The 25,185-nt window shown below is 31.4% G+C and overlaps 1 protein-coding gene across 4 annotated transcripts; it reads right to left on the bottom strand.

Annotated features, from left to right (window-relative positions):
- Positions 1 to 2,724: 2,724 nt before the first annotated feature.
- On the bottom strand, positions 2,725 to 15,683 carry LOC100648002 (elongation of very long chain fatty acids protein 6). 4 transcript variants are annotated; one of them, XM_048413022.1, is made up of 5 exons: positions 15,528 to 15,679; positions 14,978 to 15,081; positions 13,235 to 13,295; positions 6,499 to 6,901; positions 2,725 to 3,573 (listed from the first exon to the last, which is right to left on the bottom strand). In XM_048413022.1, the coding sequence occupies exons 4-5, from the start codon at positions 6,822 to 6,824 to the stop codon at positions 3,066 to 3,068; spliced, it is 834 nt and encodes a 277-aa protein (XP_048268979.1). In that variant the 5' UTR covers positions 6,825 to 6,901; positions 13,235 to 13,295; positions 14,978 to 15,081; positions 15,528 to 15,679; the 3' UTR covers positions 2,725 to 3,065. The 4 variants fall into 4 exon arrangements, with proteins under 4 accessions (XP_048268979.1, XP_003402700.1, XP_012174414.1 ...); XM_003402652.4 differs by lacking the exon at positions 14,978 to 15,081; XM_012319024.3 differs by lacking the exon at positions 13,235 to 13,295.
- Between the last annotated feature and the right edge of the window lie 9,502 nt (positions 15,684 to 25,185).

The following is a 25,185-nucleotide window of genomic DNA, read 5'->3' on the forward strand; positions in this document are numbered from 1 at the left end:
GTTCTCTTACAACTCTCAGAGTGCCTACACGGCCTAGAGTCTCCTATGGCTCTCACAGTATTCTGAAGTCCGACAGCTCTCCTATAGCTCTCGCTCTCATCCAAGAATAATCCTTCTCCTCGTTATCTGTATCTCAAACAACGGCGTTACTACTTTGTGTGATTGTATAAAGTCTTGGAAATATATATTTTTTATAACTCTGTGAATCACAGTGTTATACCACAACAACTACCCCTATTATCCTAACCGAAATACGGGGATCGAACTATTCGTGGTGTCGATTATTCTAATCGTAGCGGGAATTTACGACTCCCGTTGACGCGTATTCTAACGACCGCGTCTCCCCGCGATAGCTCGAAAATACACTGCCTGTTTGCTTTGTTTCGTAATATTTCATTCTTTTTTTTAATGCTTTCCACAATCGTATTTTGAATTTCTGTTTTTTTCGTTAATATTGATTTTGGATGGTCCTGCAGTTGAGATAAACTGGATTCTTATGCTTGCAGGACTTCAAATTTATTTTTTGTTGGTATTGCCGTTGGCGGACAGCTTCTTGTTTGCTTCATGTTTTCGTTTTTTTCGCAGTACGCTTCTTGTGTATCGTTTTCTTCTTGGGTTATGCTTTCTTGGTTATTATATGTTTTTTTGTTCCTGTTTACCAGGTTTGGTGGAGGGTTGAGTTTCCGCGTCTTTTGTGCGGAAAGTCTTATGCTGCTGTTACTGTCTTTGGTTATCTTTTGATTTGATATTTTTCTTTTAATCCCTTGTTTTGTTGGGTTTATGGCGGGTTCCGCCTCCTTGATTTCGATTTCATTATCTTTGTCTTCTATTTTTTTATTTGTTTTTATTTTTGTTTATAGCGAGAGTAATACGAGCACTATTTTTCACTATTTTTCACTTTTTGTCACTTTTTTTTTATCCGAGATCATCGGATTCGTAGAAAAAAGTCTTCGTTCGGAGGGTGAGGGAAATTGACGTTACTGTTACGTAAAAACCTTGACTTAAAATTTCACGACTAATCACGATATCATATTTTAAATAACTAGCAAGGGCATGAAAAATTATCTCCAATGTAAAAATCATTACACACACAATCATCATACACACAATGGACAAAATGAAAGGTGTACGTTTAATACAGGTATTTTCTACTCCTCGCTTTACTACTATGTCAATCGTTCTTTTGCCAGAAAATCTCGAGGCTACAGATTCTGTAATTAGTGGACACTCCGCTCCAGAATCGGAGTAAAATGGAAACGACTCACCAGGATGACTTAATCTACCAGTTGACGCTTCTACTACGTAGAAGTCGACTCGACGCTTATTATTGAAATTATAGTTTCCTTTTAGGGCACTGCTTTGTAAAGCATAATCGGATTGACAGCTGCGTCCCATGCAGCGGGGTCGGAGCACGCGATTTTAAGGGTTAAAATGTGGTAACGAAAAATTGTTAGGTTTCACACCCGATTTTTGCACTAGCGACTGAATTAACTCGCGCACGATGGTCATAAGCTCTAGCACTGTTATAACCGGCACTGATCCCACTTCTGATGTCGGGTTGGCGTTAAGATTAGGGTTAGGGTTAGGAGCATGAAACGAATCCTCATTTGGATTAGACGTTGTCGTTATGCAATAGAGGAGATATTTACTAGTGCAAATATGATTATTACAGAATTTGACAAGAAATCGCGATAATTAGATACTCGAGAAGCTAATGACAATGATCCTAGATTCAATAACGAATCCGCGGTCAACGGGATAACCAAATGCGCTTTCTTCCAAAGTCCAAGTCCTCCTTCGTCAAGGAAAGCCTTCGTTCGGAAAGTAAGGAAAATTGACATTGTTGTTAATTGGTCAATTTCCATGTTGGTGGTTAAAGAAGGATGCCAGCCGTCATTGAAGGATAGTTGCTAGCGGGAAGCGTCGTTCGTGGAAAAATAGATTTCTCCTATCTTCCCTTAGTTGGGACAAAGACTCGTCAAAGGCTTGTCTGTTTGATGGAATTTAGATAACTGAAACTTAAGATCTATAACGGGTACTCAGGCTAGCTAAACATATACTGTGGAGATGCGTTGACGTCTGACAATCATCTTACCCGAAGGATAGAGTCTGCGTGTGGCGAGCCACGAGACAGAAACCGTTGGAATGTTTACTGTCGCGTGCCGCTACAACTATTTCTTTTAAGAAGAGCTATAGAATTACTCCATGTCTTTGTTAGGCAAAACGTTCATCCCTTGACCGCGGCTACGTTCGGCGACTGGTTGTCACCTCGAGCCTAAGCTCACTACCACAAGTTTCGAATAATTACAATCGGACTGAATGACTACAATTGTTTAATTACAGCTATGATAGAATCTAGATTACAATGTTACAGGATTTTCCCAAAATTCCAAAGGGACGGTTCCGGTGTTCTTTCATCTTCGACATATAGTTTCATAGTTTTATACGTACGACAATAAATATGTCAACCCTATAATTCATTATTATAAAAGTATATCAGGTTTGCCGGCGAATCTGTGTTTAATATATTTTTTTACTATTAAACTATTCAATATTAGATACGTTAATATTACCCGAATATTTACACACATTTTCAAATATTATATCGCTTCCGTTCTTGTTCCAGTAAGGTTTTGTCACGTTATCGGAAGGAAACATTACAAATAAAAGAGACCAAAAAATTTCTTTGGAAATCGTTTCATAAGTAAAGAAACTAGGGATATGTGTGTTTCCAGGGCGAGTTTTATTAATTCATTCGTACTATAGTTAACGATAATATCGTTAAGATATTAAAAATTTATTCCTGATTTAGTGTGCGAGATTTACTTTAATTCTATTTTTCCATTTTCATTCTTTCACAATCAATTTTTACAACTTTGTCTTCACAAAAGCTTGAGAAAACTATATTCATCAAATTATTTCTTGACGTCCATATCCATCACATGAGATTTTGATAAAGTTTTTCTTAAGACATGTCACTGAAAATCATCCGTAAAAAAGATTTAAAAAATTGTTCACCTGCTCTACATAAACTTCAGCTTATTATAACTTGCAGATCTATTAGGCTAATCCTTCTTTCCAATTTTGTTTATGTGTTTGTTAGATAAATAAGCCTGCTGGAAGAATCTGGCAAATAAAATGAAATAGCTGAGGTACATCAACATAGCAAGTTTGATGTTCAAAGGTGTAACGTGACATTCAACTTGGGCACTGTGTACATAGTAGTAAGCTGATGCAGTTAAAATGCAACCCACAACCATTTGTGATAGCTGTAGCGTAGTAACAAACATGGCGACCCATTTTGGTATATTGAATCGCATTGCTTTCAGAGCATAATAGGAGTACATCCAGGCATGAACGAAAGAGTTTACCAAGCCAAACCACTTGCCATTTCCTGTGGCCTCTGCATAAGAGAACCATGTATAAAGAAGGACTGTTACGTGATGGTACCAATGTAGAAAAATCAATGGTTGCTTTCGTAATACAATGAAGGCTGTGTCGCCAAATTCTACCAGCTTCGATAGGGCAAAGGTCCACGACCAAAAACCGAAAACTGGATCTTGAGTAAGATGGCTGGAAAGAATATAATTACATTTCTATTATGATATAATATTTTGGAAATATCGTTATATGTTATGAATATGATATATAAATTGAAGTTACATAGTATGTTTCTTAATATCTGTCTGATGTTGCGTATTTTTCATATTACAAACAATTTACTTTTGTGTTGGAAGTGGCTGTATTTATTTCATGCATATTTTATACATTTCTTTAAAGTTCCTCAATTTTCCAGAGCATCGAACAACATTTTGCAATAAAAATTAACAAAAAGACGCGAATTTCCAGTATTAAAGAAAATTTACAGATAAAATTAAATTACAGATTAAAACTGTTTAACTGAATTCCTTGCTTGAAGACAATTCTTACGTTTAAACTATCCTTCTAAACGTAATAATTTCTGGAATATTCCGTGAAATATGTTTTCAATCTCAATTTTGTAAGATATTTTTGCTCCTTCGACATGGATTTTCCCGTGTAAAGAAAATATGTGTCAAATATATTACGAATCCCTTGTTAGATACGTATGCTATCGCATGGCGAATTGGGCATATACAGATACTTTTAGCATAAAATTAAATTCTGTATGCATTTACATATAAAAAGTTTCGGACTAATATTATTAAAAAAAACAGTTTTTAAAGTAAATGAAGTTTTATTATCTATTATTCAACATACATCCCTTTCTTGTCACATTTTTCAGAATTGTTTCTACAGTATCCAAACGCTGCCCTTTCCGTGGCATCATCAACTTAGGAAACGGGAAAATAATCCCAGCCAGCCCATCATACAACTGAAGGGCATTCTAAATATGCGACCGATGTAAATGAGGGCTACAAAGTCAAAAGCGAAAATAATGTCGATCGCATTTTTTGATTCAAGAGGATTGATTTATTATGAATTTGTGACCACCCCCCCCCCCCTCCCCTCAGCCAGACTACAACTAGATCATTTTACATTGAAGTACTTGATCACCTTTAAAAAAGAAAGAGAAAGAAAAAAAGTCAGGCAAAACATATATCCATTACGAGAATGGTTTCTCCTGTACCACAACTTTTTTGCTTAAAAATCGATCATGGCAAAACTGAAGGTGATACTGAAAGGATAGCATTTTGACGATATAGAATCATTTCAGACGAATGTGACAGTTACTCTGAATATATTATAATTTCAAAAAGGGACTACATATATGCCTTCCAAATTTTCGGTTGAATGACCGATCTGAAATTTATATAGAGAAAGAAGAAATATACGTTGAGTAATAATAAAATTTCATTTATTTTAAAAGTTGTATTTTTAATAACATTAGTTTCGTAACTTTTTGTGTGCACTGTATAAGTTGCTAAAAAGGCCTCAATCAATTGTTTTGTTTAGGGTGAGTCAAAATTATCTGTTAGGATCACCACACCGTGATTCTATATTCTCAGTTTAATGGTAGTTGACGTAAAAAAGTTACCGCAGTTCTGACCTCGATTTTGACCATAAACAAGTCGAGGTCAAAAGTCAATTTTTTTTTATCACAGATGCTAGCCTTGCAAAAGTACCAATGTCGCAAATCAACCGTTCTCTTGAAAAATGATAAAGTTCTATTGGCTACTACATTGGCTACATTATGTCTACATTTCATTCATATTATAATTAGGGAAGAAGTAAATAACGTGATATTAAGGAAACAGGGAGTTATTATTACTTAGCACGTGAGATAGCGCATCATAAATACAAGAAAGCCAACTTTATGATCTCGCATTATTTTAAAATTACTTAATGCATGAGAAAATCTCTTCATACAGCAGTTACATGATGTCGAATAGGGTACTATTTGGTGTTATTAGTATTCTGCAGTAGAACACGTATAGTACACATAAAGATCAAATATGTTTTTTTTTTTTTTATAAAATTAAATTTCTTTATACGTTGGTCGATACACCACGTTATATACTATATGAAAATATTAACTTGCTCATGCCAAAAAACGATTAGTTCAAGACATATTTTAATAAACTACACTTTCCAAACAAAGAGACAAATGTAACGTATATCTCCTGTAATGCATCGATTAATGCATAAAGAAATGTGATTTTATTTTAAAGAAACGTAATTAATCTTCATGTGGCCTTTACGTGACTACCAGCAAAATAACGATATGAAGTCGTACTCTCTTCTGCACCATTCATCTCTCGTTTGAAAGGCATTTTTCACACTGTAATTTTAGAATAATGTGAAACCACGAAGTTGCTACCTTAAATTCCTGTTTTCTCATTAATATTACACTACTTTCTACCTGTGAAATAAACATATTGTTAATAATGTCAGTAAGAACAAGTAGAACATCATCATTCTCCAAATGAACGATTAAAATGCGACCATGCTTATTTTGTAAAGTTGATCCTCATGACAAGTAAAATAGTACCCAAGCAAAAAATATTTGTCCTTTTGAGCATGAATTTCAAAATCTAGGTCAATTTTGCGGCAACTTTCTTGTGTCAATCTTCGCTAAACCGAGAGAGTAGTATAATTATATATAATAAATATAGTATAATTATATAATTATATATTCATGACATATAATTATCATTGTCTTAAAGTCTGGACCCACCTACATAATTTGCTACATTTTGCATATGTAAATACGACCAAACTCTAATAATTGCATCATTCTGGTATGAGAATTTAATAACGAAAACAAATTCAATCGAATGATGAATTAATAAATGCAAGTTACATTCTTTAAAACTTTTTTTATAAATTCATTTCATGCATAATGCTTTGAATAAATGTTCAAAATTTAATTTTTATTTGGATAATGTTTTCAAATATGAGAATTTATATTTACATAATTTATATTTCATAGATGATATTTAATTAATAAATAATTTTCAAGTTATTACATATTCTGTTGAAAATATTTTAAGAAGTAGAATATAAAACTGATATTACCTAGGTATACAGATGCTGTGGTAAAATCCATGATGCCTTAATACATGAAACATACCCGGCATGATTCTAAGAAACCCAAAAATGGAGTATATTGCAAGCAATGCACTCCACAAAATAAGCATGCCTCTCAATTCGTATTTTGGCCTATTTGACATGTAATGTTTCCCAGCAAAAATTAGAGCGACATAGATACCACAGTAATAAAAACAGTTCGGAAACTGGTCCTTAAACCACATTTGAGTATCCCAGAAATCGAAGTTTTTTTCGAAGTCGAAGACATACGAGTAATTTGGTACAGTGAGCGGCGTATGACCCAGGTTGTTCATGTTGGAATATTTTTTCTACTTGCTGATTATCAAAAACTTAGGAAGAAGATACAGGCTTCGTCTTTGTTGCCAATTTACTGAAAAGAAAGAAAAACAATTACTGACATTGCTTCTTCAAATGTACTAAATTAAATATTTTCAAAAAAATATGCGCAAGATAATATATAATTTTAACAGAGCAAATGATTAATTATTATAACAACAGCACCGAAATATTATTTCACGTTCGAAAAAATTGTTGTAAATCACTGAGAACATATAAGTACCGAAATAATTGCAGCTAATGCGATTATAGTGCTGTGCTTTAATGTATGCATATGCATATATGTAGTATGGTGGAAAGATTATTTAAGAAAGACCCGACGAAATATATACAATGTTGCGAGAAAGCGTGTTCGACCGACAGGCCGAAAGGATCGAGAAATTTCAATGGGCCTAATGGATCATCCATGGATATCCTCAGTCCTTCAGTTAAATAGTTACTTGGAAGAAAGTGTACGTGACCATAATCGCAGGCGGTTACGGAACGCATGCGTGGTGGGGGTATGAAAAGACGACAAAAGATGCTTGAGGGAAAAGAACGATTAATCGTCGTTGTTAACACTAGGTTTACGGGCGTTTCGTACATACCTATCTCTACGAGGACCCGTCAAATTGATGGGTAAACGAAAATACGCATTTTTCTTTAAAAAATCGATTTATTCAAATTAAATCTGAAAGGAACAATATTAGGCGTCACGTTTAAATAAATTATTAATAAATAAAAAGTCTCTTTTTTAAATTATCACTAAAAAAATAACAATAACATTAACACTAGTTTTACGGGACCCACCAATTTGACGGATTTCGAACTTCGAAATGAAATATCTCAAAAACCATAGCATTAATTTTAACCATTTTGCATCGTAAATTAATCATTTCATCTAAAGAATTTATGCACAACATTATTTTTTCTTAGGCTTTCTAATTTTTGAAATCTGTATGTAGTATATCTATCTCTACGAGACCCCTCAAATTGACGGCTTAGCTGATTTCATAAACAATCCGTTTTTCAAAGATAGTGTGCAAAAGTTTCAGTTATCGTAGACATTTCCCATTATTGTCTCCACTTATTGTAAGTATTTACAATAGGATAATTGAATTTGGGCACAGTATTTTCTTATTTTGAACAATCCCCCTTTTCTAGCAATCATGAGTAAATTCAAGAGACATAATAAGATATTGAACAAAATGTCAACATCAATGAAGATTGTTCTGAGGATACATCCGAAGAAAATCAGTATGAATTAGGCCAAAGCGAAGTTGACAGTGAAAGCTTTGAATACATTGAAAGTGAAGAGATAGAAGGATCTTCGTAGAGTGAAGAGGAACACTTCTTGAAAGTGTGTCGTAACAAGAAAAGGATGCGTATTCTTTTTAGTTCTGACTCCGAGGATGAAAGGACGAGCATTCCAAGCATATCCCAAAATGTAATAGGTGAAATTGAAATTGCAATTGACGGGACATAGTGCATAAAACTGAAAACAGGCGAATCTAGGGATAGGACGCCCGTTCGTATGATATTCAAGGATATCGCAGAGCCTACTGGCTATGCTAAGAGAAATATTATGTCGGGTTATGTAACTAGTGCTTTCGAATTGATAATTGACAGACACATAATGGAACACGGAAACGATTGCACTGAAACCGAGGCGCATCGAGTTTTGAAAAAGGACTGGACAATCACAGTTGCTGAGTTGCGTAGTTTTCTAGAAATTATATATACCCGGGACGCATATGAAGCGAGATCATTGAAAGCCTCCGAAAGATTACAAACAGATAAATTTACAACAGATTACAAACAGGCCTGTTACAAGCCATATGAAAATATCTCAATAGATGAACAATTATTTCCAACGAAAGCCCGATGCAGGTTTACGTAATATATACCGAATAAGCCGCATAAATTTGGCATTAAGTTTTGGTTAGCAGTTGACGTCCAAACAAAATATATTTTGAATGGTTTCCCTTATATGGAAAAAGATGAAACTCGATGCTCAAGAGAAAAAAGGACAAAATGACATTGTTTTCCTCAAATTTATATAAATCAGAAAACTGCACACTTCCTGTGTATAAAAGTAAACCTAAAGTAAAAGTCCTCCTTCTAAGCATCAAACATACAGGTGTACGAATAGAAGATAATTATAAACGTGTTCAAGAAACAATTCCTTTTGACAATAAAACAAAGCATGGTGTTGACCAAATGGCACGCAAATATAGCGTGAAAGCATGGAGTTTTCGATGGCCCCTTCAAGTATTTTTCAATATTTTCGATATGGCAGCGATAAACGCTTGGATACTATATAAAGAGTGTACCAGATCGGAAATATCCAGAAAAGAATTCATTTTTTGTTTAGCCGAGGAATTAACTGGAGGAAACAAGGACAACATTTGCCAAAGATCAGACGCTTCATTTCTGTCACCTTCAACGTCAGAGGTGCGAAAAAGTTGCCAAATGGATTATTGCAAAAAAAATATAAGTAATAATTATTGTTTATATTGCAAAAAGATCGTATGCGGAAAATGCACAAACAACATTCAGTATATTTGCAAAAAATGTGCTCAATAGATATTATTACCCTGTACCGTTAACGTTATTGTTATTTTTTTAGTGATAATTTAAAAAAGACTTTTTATTTATTAATAATTTATTTAAACGTGAAATCTAATATTTTTCCTTTGAGACTTAATTTGAATAAATCGATTTTTTAATGAAAAATGCGTATTTTCGTTTACCCGTCAATTTGGCGGGTCCCGTAGAGATAGGTATATACGAAACACCCGTAAACCTGGTGTTAATTGAGAGTCTAGTTGCGAGGAGTTAGTTAGTTGCAAGTCATCAGTTGAGTCGAGAGAGTTGAGCCGAGAGAGAGTTGCGTGCGAATTGCGAATTGGTTAATCATTAATTGTCGAGTTTTTATGGGTTGTTAATTATTGTGAGTTGTGAGTTATCCATTTTGCTATCGTAGTTATATTATATTACTGCATTAAGTTTATATTAGATAATCATCATTTTCTGTTTAAACCACTGTAAATAGGTCCATCTATCAATAAATTTATTATATAGGATAGAAATCATCGGAAATCATAATTTTTAGTAATTCTGATGATCATTCTATATATATATATATATATGTTTGTATGTGTGTGCCCCTACAACTTAAATACAACTTCACCGATTGTGGTTTCAAATTCGATTTACAGGTCTCAAGAGATTCGTACCTGTCACGGAAGTATTGTAGGTTACACAACACATTGAGGAAAACAAAATGACAGGCGATATTTCTGATCTCCGGGAGGGAAAGTGTTTATTTTCTTTTTCATTATAACAGATTCACTTATAGGTTTTCGAAGGTATCAAGAAGGATTAAATAAAATAAATATTAAAATAAAATGATATCCGACTACGCAAAACTAAAAAAATGATTAAAAAAAAAGACAAGATATATGTGTTTCATTCTACGGTATTTCTAAATGTTACTTACTTGCAAATTTGGTAACTATATCAATTATTTAAAAATATCAGAATGTCTACCCTATATTTCTGAGTAAAGCGCATGCATCCCGTTTTTTTTATTTCTTTTAGTTTTGCATAGTCAGATATCATTTGTTAAAAATATACAGTAACTCACGAAAGTATTTAAACACCTTTCAAAACAGAATAATTTTTTGAAACTAGGCCAAATGATTTGAATTTTTTTGAGAGATCAGAAGGATTAATTAACTGAAGACTTGCAAAGAAATTATGAATAAATTGCAGTTGTTCGGAATCAGAAAGAGAATAGTAAATGAAATTTGTTACAATTTTTTTATTTGCCTCTGTAATGAAAATTATACAACATATTTTGAAGAATTATATCATTTATATACGTACTGAAAATTTGATCGAAATCAGTTGGTGCAAAAACAGCAACAGTTATAGAAAGATGAACTAAAATGTAGATTTATCACAGTTATAGGCCGAAAAAGTCTCGTTAAAAAAGGTCGTGGAAAACTACGATTTTCGTCGTGTTTAATCGTTTGTAGCAATGTTAACCAACTTCGATGAATTTTTCGACAAATGACATAACTCTTTAGAACGTGTTGTTTAAATTTCCATTACATGCCCAGATAAAAAATTTGTAAAAAGTGTTTTTTACTTTTTTCTTCGCAATTCTGTTCGATTACATTCTTTTCTAACATTTCTTTCTATACGCCACCTAATTAACTAATCTCTCAAAAAAAATTCAGGTTCATTTTTTAAAAAATTATTATATTTTGAAGGGTATTCGAACACTTTCGTAAGCCACTGTGCATATTTTATTCTTATTAGTTGATTTTAGCTTGATACGTGCACTACGTTCGAGCAATGTGCGATCACTTCTTTTCAGTTTTGTGGATAAATTATTACTTAATAAATTAAATCCTATCCATCCCTGTCAGATATTAATCGTAGAGAATAATTTTTACAAATCACGAATTTGCATCAAAATTAAATAACAAATAAGTATCATGAAATAACGAATAATTTATTTCCTAAAGTGGAAAATAAATCTCTAGCAACAAATGAATGAATTTAATGTTTGTACAAAATATTTATTGCTATTTAAAAAATAAATTGATTTTCAAGCAACCTTAAAATTTAATTTTGAAATCATATTATGTTTCATCCGAAAGAACAACACACGGCAGAATCTACAATATCAGTATTCATGTAATACGGATACAAGAGACTATTCTTAGCCAGTTCTAGCCTTCTCAGTTGTCAGTACCTGATGAAATTCTCAATATTGAATATGTTAAATTAATAACGTTTGATAGATTCTCTGAATGACGATTCCGAAACTATTGGACGAGATTACATAAGATAAGTTCAGAAAACAAAAGTTTTATAATTTCGGATATTTAATTACAATAATCACAATTTTCCTAACCAATAAATGAAAACTTTTGTAACAATATTAAACTTATATTGTTTCAAATTTTCAATGAAAAACTTACTTTTGGCTAGTAAATCTTTACTAGTCAAAAAGTTTAACATACATATATACACATAAGTAGCTGTAGAATTATGAGCAATGTCAACATTTTTTCTTACTATAAGTAAACGTTACAGTAGAGCAAGTCACTGTGATATTGAACCAGCTGATATCATAGTAAACCACTTTACGTCTAAATGATTGATAGTTAAAACAGCAGGATTGCCTATTCTAATATCGAGTGGACAGATATTCACTTTACGTATGGTCGAGTGTTTGTATTGTTGCAGAAGGAAATCATTTTAGAACTTCACCGATTTTGATGTAATATTGTGATATACGAAATATGAAATATATTCCCAATGTCAACATTCTAAGTAACTTTCGTCTATAAACTTTCGAGTATAACTGCTATTCAGTCTCAATTACAGAGATACACAACATGTATTTATTATGGGGTTAACTTACAATTAGATTTCAATTAAATTTGGATTATATTTGGATTTACTAATAAATAGGGTAATGGTAATTTAAAATTATCAGGTTAATTACTTCATTTTATTATTAATACTATGTAACTGGAGATATTTCAATCATTAGGTTAAAAATGCAATAATTTGGTTGTCACAACTATATCGCCGACAAAATAAAAGTTCTACTATGTAACTAATGTAATGTTAGTTTCGAATTTCGTGATCGGGAATATTGGTTTAAATTGGTTTCTGCGTATGAGTATCACTGTCTGAATCAACAAAGATCATTCTATGTTTCACCACCAAATATCTGTAGTGATGACAAACAAAGAGCTGGAATTTCGGTCAGGAATTGGTAAAATAAATACTTGCACATTTGAGTGTTGAATTCCTTCAAAAATCCATTGCTCATTCATCCCCTTCGACAATTTTGTTATTACCTTCCATATGCACAAAGTGTTTTTCTATCCATGAAGCAAATTATTCACTACAAAAGTTCTCCCAATCGGTAAATATATTTGAGGCAAAACATAATTCGTTTATTATGATTTTTGTGGAGGTGGTGGAAGCATTATTTTGTATTGGAAAAATGTGTATTATGAAACTAAATATCCTTATGGGTATTAATTTTTAAATAACACTTGTCTTTATGTTTTCTATTTCGACTTTTGGTATAATATGTATTATAACATCTAAACATTAACTTTTCTCGATCAAAATTCACTTCATTATTGCATTTAATACAACTCAAGATGTCACGAATTATTTTTCGGCAAATAAAAAAATCTACCAATTTTTCATAGTTGCTATTTTATGTATATCTCAGAATTCATATAACTTCATGGCAAGGTGATTGGTGAGAAATAAAATGAGTTTGGTCTTGATACAATATCGAATTTTGTTTGAAACCAATGTGGAAAATGGACTGGAAGAGAAATACCTGTGTTTATGTTGCCATGGTCAAATTAAATGGTATAGCCCAAACCTAACCCAAACATGGTCTGCAAAATACAATATATATTATGTATGTAGTATTGAAAATAGTTTTGTGTATATCTCTGAAACTAAGACCAAACAGGTTATACATATATATTGGGCAAAATTACTCAGCATGTTGATCTTGACAGTATATTTCAAGATAAAATCTGAATAATTACCGAATAGTACATCTGTTTATTAAACAAAATTCATAAGAAAATATAAAAGGCTAGCGTATAGAATTTATAAGTATGTTTTTATAAGTATATATAAGTAGAATTTATAATATATGAATTATAATTCAGTTCATTTTTTATATTATTATTGGAGAAAAGCTATTTGTTACAGATTATTATATATTATTATTGTTATAATATTATACTATTTGTGTACAAATCATTGTAAGTGAATAGAAACAGAATAGAAACATAATTATAATGATAATCAAATTTTCATTCAGAATAAAAGCCATTTGGATCTGTACATTTCTTATCCGTACACTTCTGCTGGCTTTATTATATACCTAGTTTAAAGAAATAAAGAATAACAATTTCAAATAATGAATCGTTTCAATTATTTAATTATTTTTATCATAGAGATGACATAGAGAAAATGATCTTATTTCATATCAAGATAAAGTAAATTATTTTCAACTGAATCAATTATTTTAATCTACTTCCTGAAATCAAATAACATACGAATGAGATTTTTAATATTAATTAAAGTATTAGATATTATGTTAAATATTACATAACTTGTAATCAAGTAAAACATGTTAATTAAATAGCTATTTTTCAAATGTTTCATTCAAATAATGGCAAAACCAATAATATACACCATCAATTCAATAAAATGCTGCACATTTCTAGTTTTTAACATATTTTCAAGATTTTAATCCGATAGTTCATAAGAAAATGATTTATACAATATAATGCAAACAATGATTAATCAATGAACCATTTATGTGAACGAATTAGATTATTTTCAAATTTTTGTAGGATGATAAAGGTGGTCGTTATTTCTGATATTGACATAATATATTGTAATTCGAAGCTATTTGAGAGGTTAGTAAATTACAAAATACGAAGTAAAAATAAAAGATTATTTCTCGTTACAACTTAAGAATGAAATAATTCCAAGAAAAATGATGTACTTATTCAAGCAAATTGGAGTGCATAGTGATTCCAAAATATCTTCTATTGTTGTACAACCTCGTTTCAAAATAGTCTAGCCAAATTTATATTTGGGAACAGCATTGTAATTAAATTAAAAATTGCTCGTTTCTAATTTTCAATATACTTCTGACATTTGCATCTGAGATAAGATATTTAATGAAGGAAAAAATTTAATGAGCTTCACATAGTCGGGGTCAATTAAACATGGAAATAGATTTTATCTGTGGTAGTTCTGAATAACTAACTAATAAACCATTTTTATATACGCAGATGAATACATCAGATCATTTTGAGATTGTATTATTTTATAGGATCGTAGAAAAGGTTGGTAAAAATGTTGTATCTTGAATGAAAAATTAAGCAAAAAACTAATTTGATATTTCATATATTAAAACGATTAATAAATATTTAGCCTCTTTCATTTCCTTTTTTCATCGTTCAATAGCAAATATTCTGTCATAAATCTTGAAGTTTTCAAAGAGATGTCATGCGATGGTGACAGACCACCGTTTATTAATTAAATTTTAAACCTGATTGTCCGAACCGCACCGTCCCTTCCTCTATAGTAAAAGACTCACAACTGAGAGTTGAACAGCTGAGAGCGTGATTCAAGAGAGGGCGGCAATCTTAAAACCTTTAACACACAAAGAAATCGATCTGGTTTCCAAACATTATAATACAAAGTTCTAAGATTTCGCTGCAGCATAAGGTGTCGACGAGTAAAGATAAAATTTACTTTATTTTAAGCATAATAATACACAATTTAGACAATTCAAAGTTCTTATGATTATTGTAGATCTATATCTATATGTAGGACTATTCCTACATTTAACATAATCGACTAACAAATTCATCAATTATCCTTTTCACTTAATTATTAATTATTATTATTATTTCACTTAATTATTAATTATAAATGATTCCAGAATTCAAGAGCTTGAATCGATAACGTTAATACATTTATTAACAATTCGAGAGAATATTGGTCCGAACTTTTCCATCTCATATTTACTTTACAAAAAAATTCTGAATCTTTAATTTTCTTGTCAAAAAATAAAATATTTGAATATTACTACTTACTGTTGAACGCGACTTTACTTCTTCGAAACGATGAAACACTTTGGAGTCCAGTTTTTATTTCTACGGAAATATTTCCCGGATCCAAGTACCTCTGCACTTCCTCTTCGTACGTGTGTAACTCAGCAATGAGAATTGGTATACTTGGATAATGAACATTTGCAACTGACGTAGAGCGTCTAACATCCCACTCCTGACACTATATTATTACGTATGGATAGAATAGAATTAATGTAGACACATGTACCTTGGATTGAGCTATTTTTACCGATTTAACTTACATTTATGCAATACATACGATTCCAGATGATGACGCACATTGAAGGTTGTATCGCAACTTTTTTTTTAAATAAGTATCGATTGAAAGCAAAGTGTGAGGGGTCAGAATTTCGACCTTAAATAAAAGTTAAGGGACCGAATACTTCTATTGTGGTCGGTCTGCCAACTATCCCCTTCACTTCAAGTATTAAGTTATTTGAAGAATTGAGAACACATCCAAAAAATTTAATACGATTTATCTTTATGTTGCATCGCAACAAAAGCATACGTTGTTATTTATTTATTTATTTGCATATTTAAATATTGGTTAATATTAAATATTGGTTAAATATAGATTTATAGACTTGAATAGAGATCTCTATCACACGTGTAATTAAATTCCTAGCTTAGTCGACGCATTTTCATACCATTTATTCTCCTCAATTCCTACAATTGCAAACTTTCATATTATCTTTGGCAAATGATAACAAATATTTCGGTTCCCAATCACCAGAATATGAGAAATAACATTTTTTAATTTCTTAATTTGTTGTGGTGGAATTACTTCAATAAAAGTGACATTTGAAAAAGTTTGGATGTACACAGATAATACATGATCGTTCCAACAGCAGCTTGTTTCTGGTTTACTTGGAGAGAAAGTAAGAAATAAAAGGAGGAAGAAAGAAAGACATGAAAAGACTGAGGGGAGATATAAATAATAGTCAACAACTCCTAGAGTGATTTCTAAAGTGGGCTTCCTCAATAGTAGATGCGTATTTAATACGATTAATATTTTGTCTAGGAAGAATCGCTCGCCAGGGCGGAGTTTGTAACTTAGATTATTCAAAGCGTGATTTGAAATTTTTATAAAAATATTTACATATTTACTTTGCTGCAAAAGATTCAGAATCTTGATTTGTAATGTTTAGATTAGATTTTTGGAAAACATTCGTAATTTTCCTGTCGTAAAGTCAAACATTTTGATGTCAATACATACAATTCAGCGCCATTCTTTTCTTTCAAGATATCAGATATGAAATTTCTATCATATAGGATGCTTTTGAAATAGCTGACCAAAGATTAGTGTCGTATTCTATCATTCCTCAAGATGAAAAACCGTCAAATAGACCGGAAAACTTCTACTTACGGAAATAAAAATATTTTTTTATGACAGGCTATTTTAAGAATGCTTAAAACTTATTTAAAGGTATTGTTAAAAGTGAATTCCTTTTGCAACATACAGGCACATGTTCATACACGAAGTAAAATCTATCCATACGAAATTACAATAAACTATCTTGCTATCTATATTAATTATCAAACGTTTCTTTCTTATCAAAAGAATCTTTACGGGTTGCTAATCAGTCACGGGCGACCACTAGATTGAAGAAAGTATAAAAAGATTTCTTTATTTTAGAGATGACAAAATCAAATGCAATTTCAATATTCAATAAATGACATTGCAATAGTTACTGCAATTATTTGTTATTTTAGTTTATTTCTTATTCTCCACTCTCGGATAAAATTAGCATTTATACTATCCTGATGCCGACATATATGATAATGGCGTGGTGTATTCAGCACTTTCAACAATCACTTCTAAAATTGTTTGCTTTAATTTACATCATACATTTGCTTTTTATAATCGTTCTTTTAAAAACGGTTTTATTAAGGAAAATCCTAATATATCTTCTTGATCATCATTTACACTATATTCATCGTCACTTACTTCGTTCATTCCTAACATCATATTTTTTTCTAAATTTTCTCTTTTTAGATATTCCATATTGTCAAAGCATTTCTGATAAGCAAAAGAAGTAAACAAAAGCAGTGGATAAAAGTAAAAAAATAATAAATGTATTTTCTTATCTCCTAAAAGCACTTCTACGGAACTTACAACTCTAAGTTTCAAAAATGTATTAAAACTTAGTTATGCCTAAGCTTTAGAAAAGTTTACACATAAAGCATTATAAATCAAATATCATGACAAGCTAAATGGTAATGTAACCATTACATTATATAGATGGTTGCGTATAACAGGTGAATCTACTATATGGGCCAAACGTAACTCTGTTTCTATAGCAGGTAAGAACCAATTGTATACGGAAATTTTGCATTGTTTATCAAGCTCTATTATTGTGCAGTACAATTTTTTCAGAAATTCATCGATGCAATTGCAAAGTACAATTACACCTCCCTTTTAAACGGGATCCTAAAACTTTTCCATCGATTGATTCCTTGTGTTATTCTAAACTAAAAAATATTAACATGCAATTTCAAAAATATTAATATTTCGTGAGATATTTCAGAAATCAAAGTTCTATAAACAAAACCCAAGTCGTATATGGCAACGATACATATAAAAACATAAACTCAAGAATAACTGCGAAAGCGTGCCCATATCAGAAACCTTGCTTAAACTAATTGCTAACGCTTTAATAACGATAACAAAGATTGATAAATAATGAAAAATTTTTTTCTATTGCTTCAGTCATTTCGAAATTGTCTTTAGTACCCCTATGATAAAAAAGAGATCATTTCAAAAAATTGATAAAATAACAATTTATTTATATTTTTAGCTCAAAATTAATCTTTCAATTTTAAAGAAAAATTATTGAAACATGTAAAATTCTAACTAAAATCTATAGAAAAAGTGAACTCAATTCGATAAGTAGTTTCTGGAATGAAAATTCGTACGTAGTTCCAGTTATGACTCGTTTTCGAGAAACTCGCAGAATAATATGTAACAAGATTCTGTTTTCGCAGTGTGTATAGTTATCTACTGTTCGAGTCTGTCTGTTTAAATAAAACAGTTCGTACGCCGTATAGGCTTTCAATGTATTGTTAGAGTAAAGGTTTTATTGATGAAATAACTGAAGTGACTTAGGATTCGAACCTGAGATAACGTTGAACCTTATTATACATCGTGTTCATCAATAAGATGCTCATGCGATCTGATTAATCTTCTATCTGATTAATTCCGCAAAGTATCGTTCATTTGTTTTTCTATTAGTAATACCTTGTCTATGAAACATGATTTTTAACGAAAACTATTTTAGAAAAATAGATGATGTCACCTCCATACATTCAGATTATATACAAAAGAGCTACTATAAAAAGAAGAAAGTAAATAAGAAGTATTGGGGTTAGGTTAAACCTAACCCCAACCTAACCCCAATTAATAGTATCCAAGAAAAAAGGGATAATCTTTCCAAATACTATCTGAACAATGCGATTTTAGTAAATTCTTTATTGTCAAATTATTACTCTACGTACTGAATAATTTTATGCGGTACTGTGATGAGTAGATTGCAGAAATTTGATGATACACAGATTCACAAAATTCATAGAACATGCAAAAGTACAGAAAATAACCAAAGTAAAGTATTTATTCTAATATTAATTAGATGAAACCAATTTTTACTTAAATTTTGTTTCTTTAATCATATTCAAAAAATATAAAAATACATAAAAATCCGCAATCTAACAACGAACAAATTAAACGACACTGCAGTTGCCGTGTGAATACTAGTGCATTTTTTCTATGTTTTTTCAATTATATGGGTGCAAAAATATCATCAACAACTGACCAACTGAGAATGTCGAAGACTAATATCACGATAATGTATTTTATAACAATCGCAGTCTAAACGTTTCCATAGATGAAAATGACCAATCGATGTCTATGATACTCTTATTGCGATATATATCGCCACATGAAGCAATTCTAAAAACATGTATGAATTACAAGAAATAAAACAGGTAGCAAGGACGTATTGTCGTAGCTACTATACAATAATTCTGCATAGTTACAGAATTATGGTAAAAATATTTTCAATAATTAACTATACTACGTCTATAATGCTTAATTTAAAAAAGAGGAAGTTGACATCTGCAAGCTTCAAAAGAAACGATTTGGTAATGAAGACTTATAACAACTAATATTTATTCCGCTACAGGTGGAAAAATTGCAACATAGGGTGTAATAATAGATAATTATAATATATTTTTGGTAATTCAGAACAGAAATGTTATGGATTAAGTCAATAAGGTCTTATTCTAAATAATTTATTACGACTAGAATTAACCGAAGTACTAGGACCGATATTCTGTACTACTAGAACCGATAAACTGAGCGAGTAGATATCTACTTTCGCAATTGATACAAATAGTGGGGTACTGACGTATTTATTGTTAATGTATTACGTTAATCAAGATACGTGACTTTGTCTCCGGATACGGTGACCTTATTTCTTTTCTAGTGAACACGCATATAGATCTCCATGTATAGGTTGCACATAATATTTCATTTATTACAACGAAAACCATGCTATGTATGGTCTTATATTAGGGAAGAGTTTCTTGAAACGCGTCACAGCCTCGAAACCCTGCAAAGCTTAAAGTTACGAGTTTCGAGAATTCAAAACTCTCAAACCCTAAATAAGAAAAAATATAAAATAAATAAAGAATCGTTCGCAGCGTGAACAGAAGATTTACTCCTTTTGCTCGCTACTAACATCTTTAAGTTCTGGAATGATAATGCAAAGTATCCAAATTTTTAAAAAGTATCAAAAAAAATGATATTCTTTGAAATACTTTTCAAATGTTAGTGTTCTCGAGCAAGAATATGTATTAGATATTTTTGTATACTGTTATGTTTTTGTCTGTGTTTTGTTGAATAAAGATTTATGCAAAAATATTGATCTCAGTTTTTAAAGCAAGATAATCTCCTTATAAAACAAAATCAGCATTTCAAATTTTAAATTTCGTAAGTTTCGTAAGTTTCGAGAATTGAAAACTTAGGTTCGAACCCACCTCTAGTTTATATCATAATTCCATTAGATGATTAACATTTCCTTCATATTTACATACATATATCATTGACATATTAACATACATTAGCATTATTCATGCAGAAGTGCCTTTCAAAGTACGACATTCAGCGACATTGATACCGTTAATGTTATGTAACATAAGAAACGCTTTCTTCTGAGTAATATTCATTATGCGATTCTCATAGTGTCTCGTCCCAAACACTATTCGGAACACTATTTCGGAAAAGAACTGTACTATCATATTAAATTTTTGAAACACCCGTTTTTCAGATTTCGTGATAACTACATTAAGCTAGCTAACAATCAATTTATCATTTTAGTTCAGATTAATAAAATTTTCTGAGCAACTTTCAAGCAACTTGATATCATATTACTTCTGTAAATTTATTACATATTTACGTAATTCAACCACTTACTTGTCAAATCGGTTAACTCTACTAAAGAAAAAGTAGAGAAAATTGATGAAACTATATAAGATAAAAAGTATATCCATTTCAATGTGCACTACGATTAACAGGTGTCATAATAATCAAAGTTCAAAAATCAATTGCATAAGTAATTTAGATATAGCGAACATATATTTACACCGACACGGCAACACCGATTGATACCGCTACTTCATTGTCCTAAAAATAAGTAAAGTAGCCGTCCCGTCGGAACATTTGTAGTTTTCTGCCCAACTGTTATGACTTCGCTATATCGTGATCCATACTATTTTTTGATCTGGCATGTAGAACTGTTTAATACTTTTTGTGTTAAGAACGCTATATGCAATAGCGAGGCCTTTCCGTATAAAGTCGAAATATAATTATTTACATGATACACTTTTTCCGACAAGAAATTCATCTTTTTTTTTTATCACTTTGATTTAGAATTTACCGATATTTATCATATACGAAAAAGTATTCAGCCAATAATCATATCGCGCTGATAACGCAAAATAATAATTAGGCTGTCTTTATAGCAGACGCAAAATCACGCAATGACGCCAACCATGCGCGAAATTATCTTCAGAAAAAAGTATCCATCCTCGTAAACAAATATTAAGGTAGCTGCCGATTTCATATGAAACGTGAATGAAATTAATTTAATATATGTAAATGCATCCCGCTGTTTAGGGTGACCTACTTTCGTTCGTGTAAAGTGGTTTACTCGTGTTTCATCTTATTTTAGCTTTAAGAATCAGCTCTCATTACATCTCTTTTTACATCTGTAGTCAAACAACCTGTATAGTATTAATAAAACTGTAACACTCTGTCCTAAGACAATGGTTGAGTTACGATCTATAGTTCCTTTAAAACTTTTGTTCCCTATGATGTACATGCGACACAACATGTACAACACGATACGATAGAAAGATTTGATCTTGAATTTCAAGGTGCAGACAAATTTTCCACGGACTTATTTTTACAAATCGCCACCGATCCAATGATGGTATCGCATTATAATGGTTTTTACACTTACTTTTTTTCTATCCTTTACATATAAGAAAAATTATTAAAACTATTTGCAAGAATTGCAGTGGTGTAATAAATTATAATAATTATATTATTAATTATATTATTATTATTTATTTATTGACTGCAATCTTTTAACATGAATTCAACTTAAAAATTTGATTAAAATAAAGATCGAAAAATTTAATAGATATATACAAGAATAGAGATTAATTTCATTATACGAAATTGATGTATTATTCTTATTAATAATCCTTAAAAATTTTAATAATTTTCTAATGACTTCAAAGTATTTGTAGCACGACAATACCTCTCAAAAGTAAGATACACAAAACTCGAAAACCATATTCTTCGCACATATCTTAGATTTTCCCTCTGGAAAGAAATTTCTTGACTACTCGTACATTCTACGCGCACATACTAACAAACAATTTAGAAATGGACAGAACAGCAGTTTTACATTATAATATGCTACATTTTGCACGTCATAATTAGCGATATTAAATATTTCAAAATACTTGTATCCGAATTTCTTTTTACAAAAAGGTTTTTCTTGACATTATACACAGCCTATTAGTTTTTTAATAGCTTTTTAAGAACGGTCCTTCTGTAGTTAATCAAAAAATCAGTATGCAGCGACCTATAATAGACATTACATGTTAAAACTATTAGATTTGAAGATGAATATCTCTATTTCAGTAGGGCTAGACTGTTTAAAAATTGAACCATGTATAAATAATATATCAAATAACGTATCGTCGATATTTCAAAGGAATTTTAAGCAAATCAATCTACACTGCAAATATCTTAATGTTTTAACACTTATGGATGTAGATGTTTATACAGGAATAATCAAACAAATGAATTCTTACGTACGTGATTACGTAATACTTGATTAATCGATTCTGACTTTTGCTCGTGTTTGCGTAAGCTGCTGTAATCGTTATTAGTAGAAATCATTAAAGATTACATTATAAATTCATTGAAGTAAATCATAATTCGTCGGCTTCGTTTTGTTAAATTTCAATAGCTTGTTTCTTGCTTATCCTCTGATAGAATGTTTTATGACGAATACAATGATCTACAGTACATACACATACATACAACATATACATACAACACATACATACAAGGAAAAATATTTCCATTAACATTTGTTAAGGATTTATAAATAACGGAATATAAACTTTAATATTGTCACGTCTCGCGCTCCGCACGAGCCGTAAGATGAGATAGAAAAGAACACGTCATGACTCGCCAATAGCGTGAGCTACATCTTTAGACAAATGGAATTAAAAACAGAAAACTTAAGAAACACTTTAATATCACAATAAAACAACAAACGTATAAACACATAATTATAATATTATTAAAAACTGACCGAAGAATATCGAAATCGCAAACAAGAAACAATGAGACGTCCGCTGGCACGCGCCGCCTGGCGCACGCTCTCCCCACCTAGTAACTGTCACGCGCCAAAGAATCAAAGATCGGCATCAGCAAAAGGTAACATCAGGTCAAGGAAAGTACGACTCATCATTGGCGGAAATTAAAATGCTAAGAGGAATGCAATAGCAAGGACTTCAAAGAGGAAAAGTTCCAAAACAGTTACATAGAAACCACATCAGCAAAGAAAAGAAATTTTGACGCTTTTTGGAAGGACACCAACAAAAATGAAGATTGCGGCGTCTACGGAAGTAATCACGTGCCGAAACTCCGCGTATTTATGGAATAAACAGTCACGTGACAATTACTCCATGATATTTTTTAGTATAAATAAGCGCAACCACTTAAAGTTTTCAGTCAGAGTTCAAAATCAAGTTTAGTTTAAGTTAAAGTTAAGAGAAGTTAGAGTTCAAGTTATCAAGTTGTCAAGCAGTTCAAGAGTTCAAGTTGTCAAAAAGTAGTTATCAAGTAGTTCAAGAAGTCAAGAATTAACAGTCGAGAGTTTGCAGTTTTAAGTTTTAAATTTTGTTGAGTTCTTCTGAGTTGAGAGTTTTCAGATATCAGTTAGTCAGTAGTCTTTGCGAAGCGGAGAATTGTTTTGCCTAGTCTTTGAGTAACATCAAGAAGTAAAACGGGACACTTGTTATTTGTAAACGAATTATATAGTCAGTCTTCAAACAATTATATTAACTTATTATAATAGTCTAAGTGTGCGATAGATTATACACATAAACAAGGTGAGAATCTAAACATTGTAACATTCTCTTCTTCAATTTCGAACCTGTACCTGTATATGTACTGCTCGAATAAAATTGTTCAACAATCAAGAAGACATTGAAAAGACTTTAATCCTTCCCGTGCTAGTATTCCTGCACATAGCGGGTGAGCCGAAACGTGAAATCTATATACTTGATACGCTAGTCAACGCTACTCATACGGTTATGAATTAGAATATCAAAGACACAACAATTTGGAAGTTAAAGATAGAGTCGCGCTTTAGAAAGATGCGACAAGTTTTGAATCCATTCAGTTGTCGCAAAAGTATTGGGAGCACGAGCTTTTGGGATATTCAGAATAGTGCCGCGCGTTAGAGAGGCGCGATAAGTTCCTGAACCTATTCCATTCAGTCATTCACCTCGTTTTGAATAATATTAACTAAAATAGTTGAAACTATTTCTAGTGGCAGCAACTACCGTTTTGATTCGAGAAATCTTAGATTCGATATCTAGAGTAACAAATAATAGTTACGAACACCAAAGATCAAGACCATATCGTAACAATATAAATTTTATTATAAAGGACCAATTACTAAATAGATATTATATGCATTATATAAATTCAAAAATTAAGTATTGATATATATGTCGGGTTTTCGTTAGGTTCATGGGTGTGTAACGAATTTTCATTCGAACTAGTCATCATTGTTGTACAATAGAGATTATATTTACTGGTATAAATATTGATTTTTACAAAGTTTGACAAATAACCGTGGTGATTAAACACTCGAGATATTAGGGACAATGTTCTTAGGTTCAATAACGAATCCACGGTCAACGGGGTAACTCTTTGTTAAATGCAGAACATATTTTGAAGCACAAAGTAATGTTTGCTGTGACGCTCGATATAATAATGCACATAAAAACGATGTGCAAAGGTGATCGCAAG

The sequence above is a fragment of the Bombus terrestris genome, chromosome 16 (genome assembly GCF_910591885.1).
Source record: "Bombus terrestris chromosome 16, iyBomTerr1.2, whole genome shotgun sequence".
Taxonomy (NCBI): Eukaryota; Metazoa; Arthropoda; class Insecta; order Hymenoptera; family Apidae; genus Bombus; species Bombus terrestris.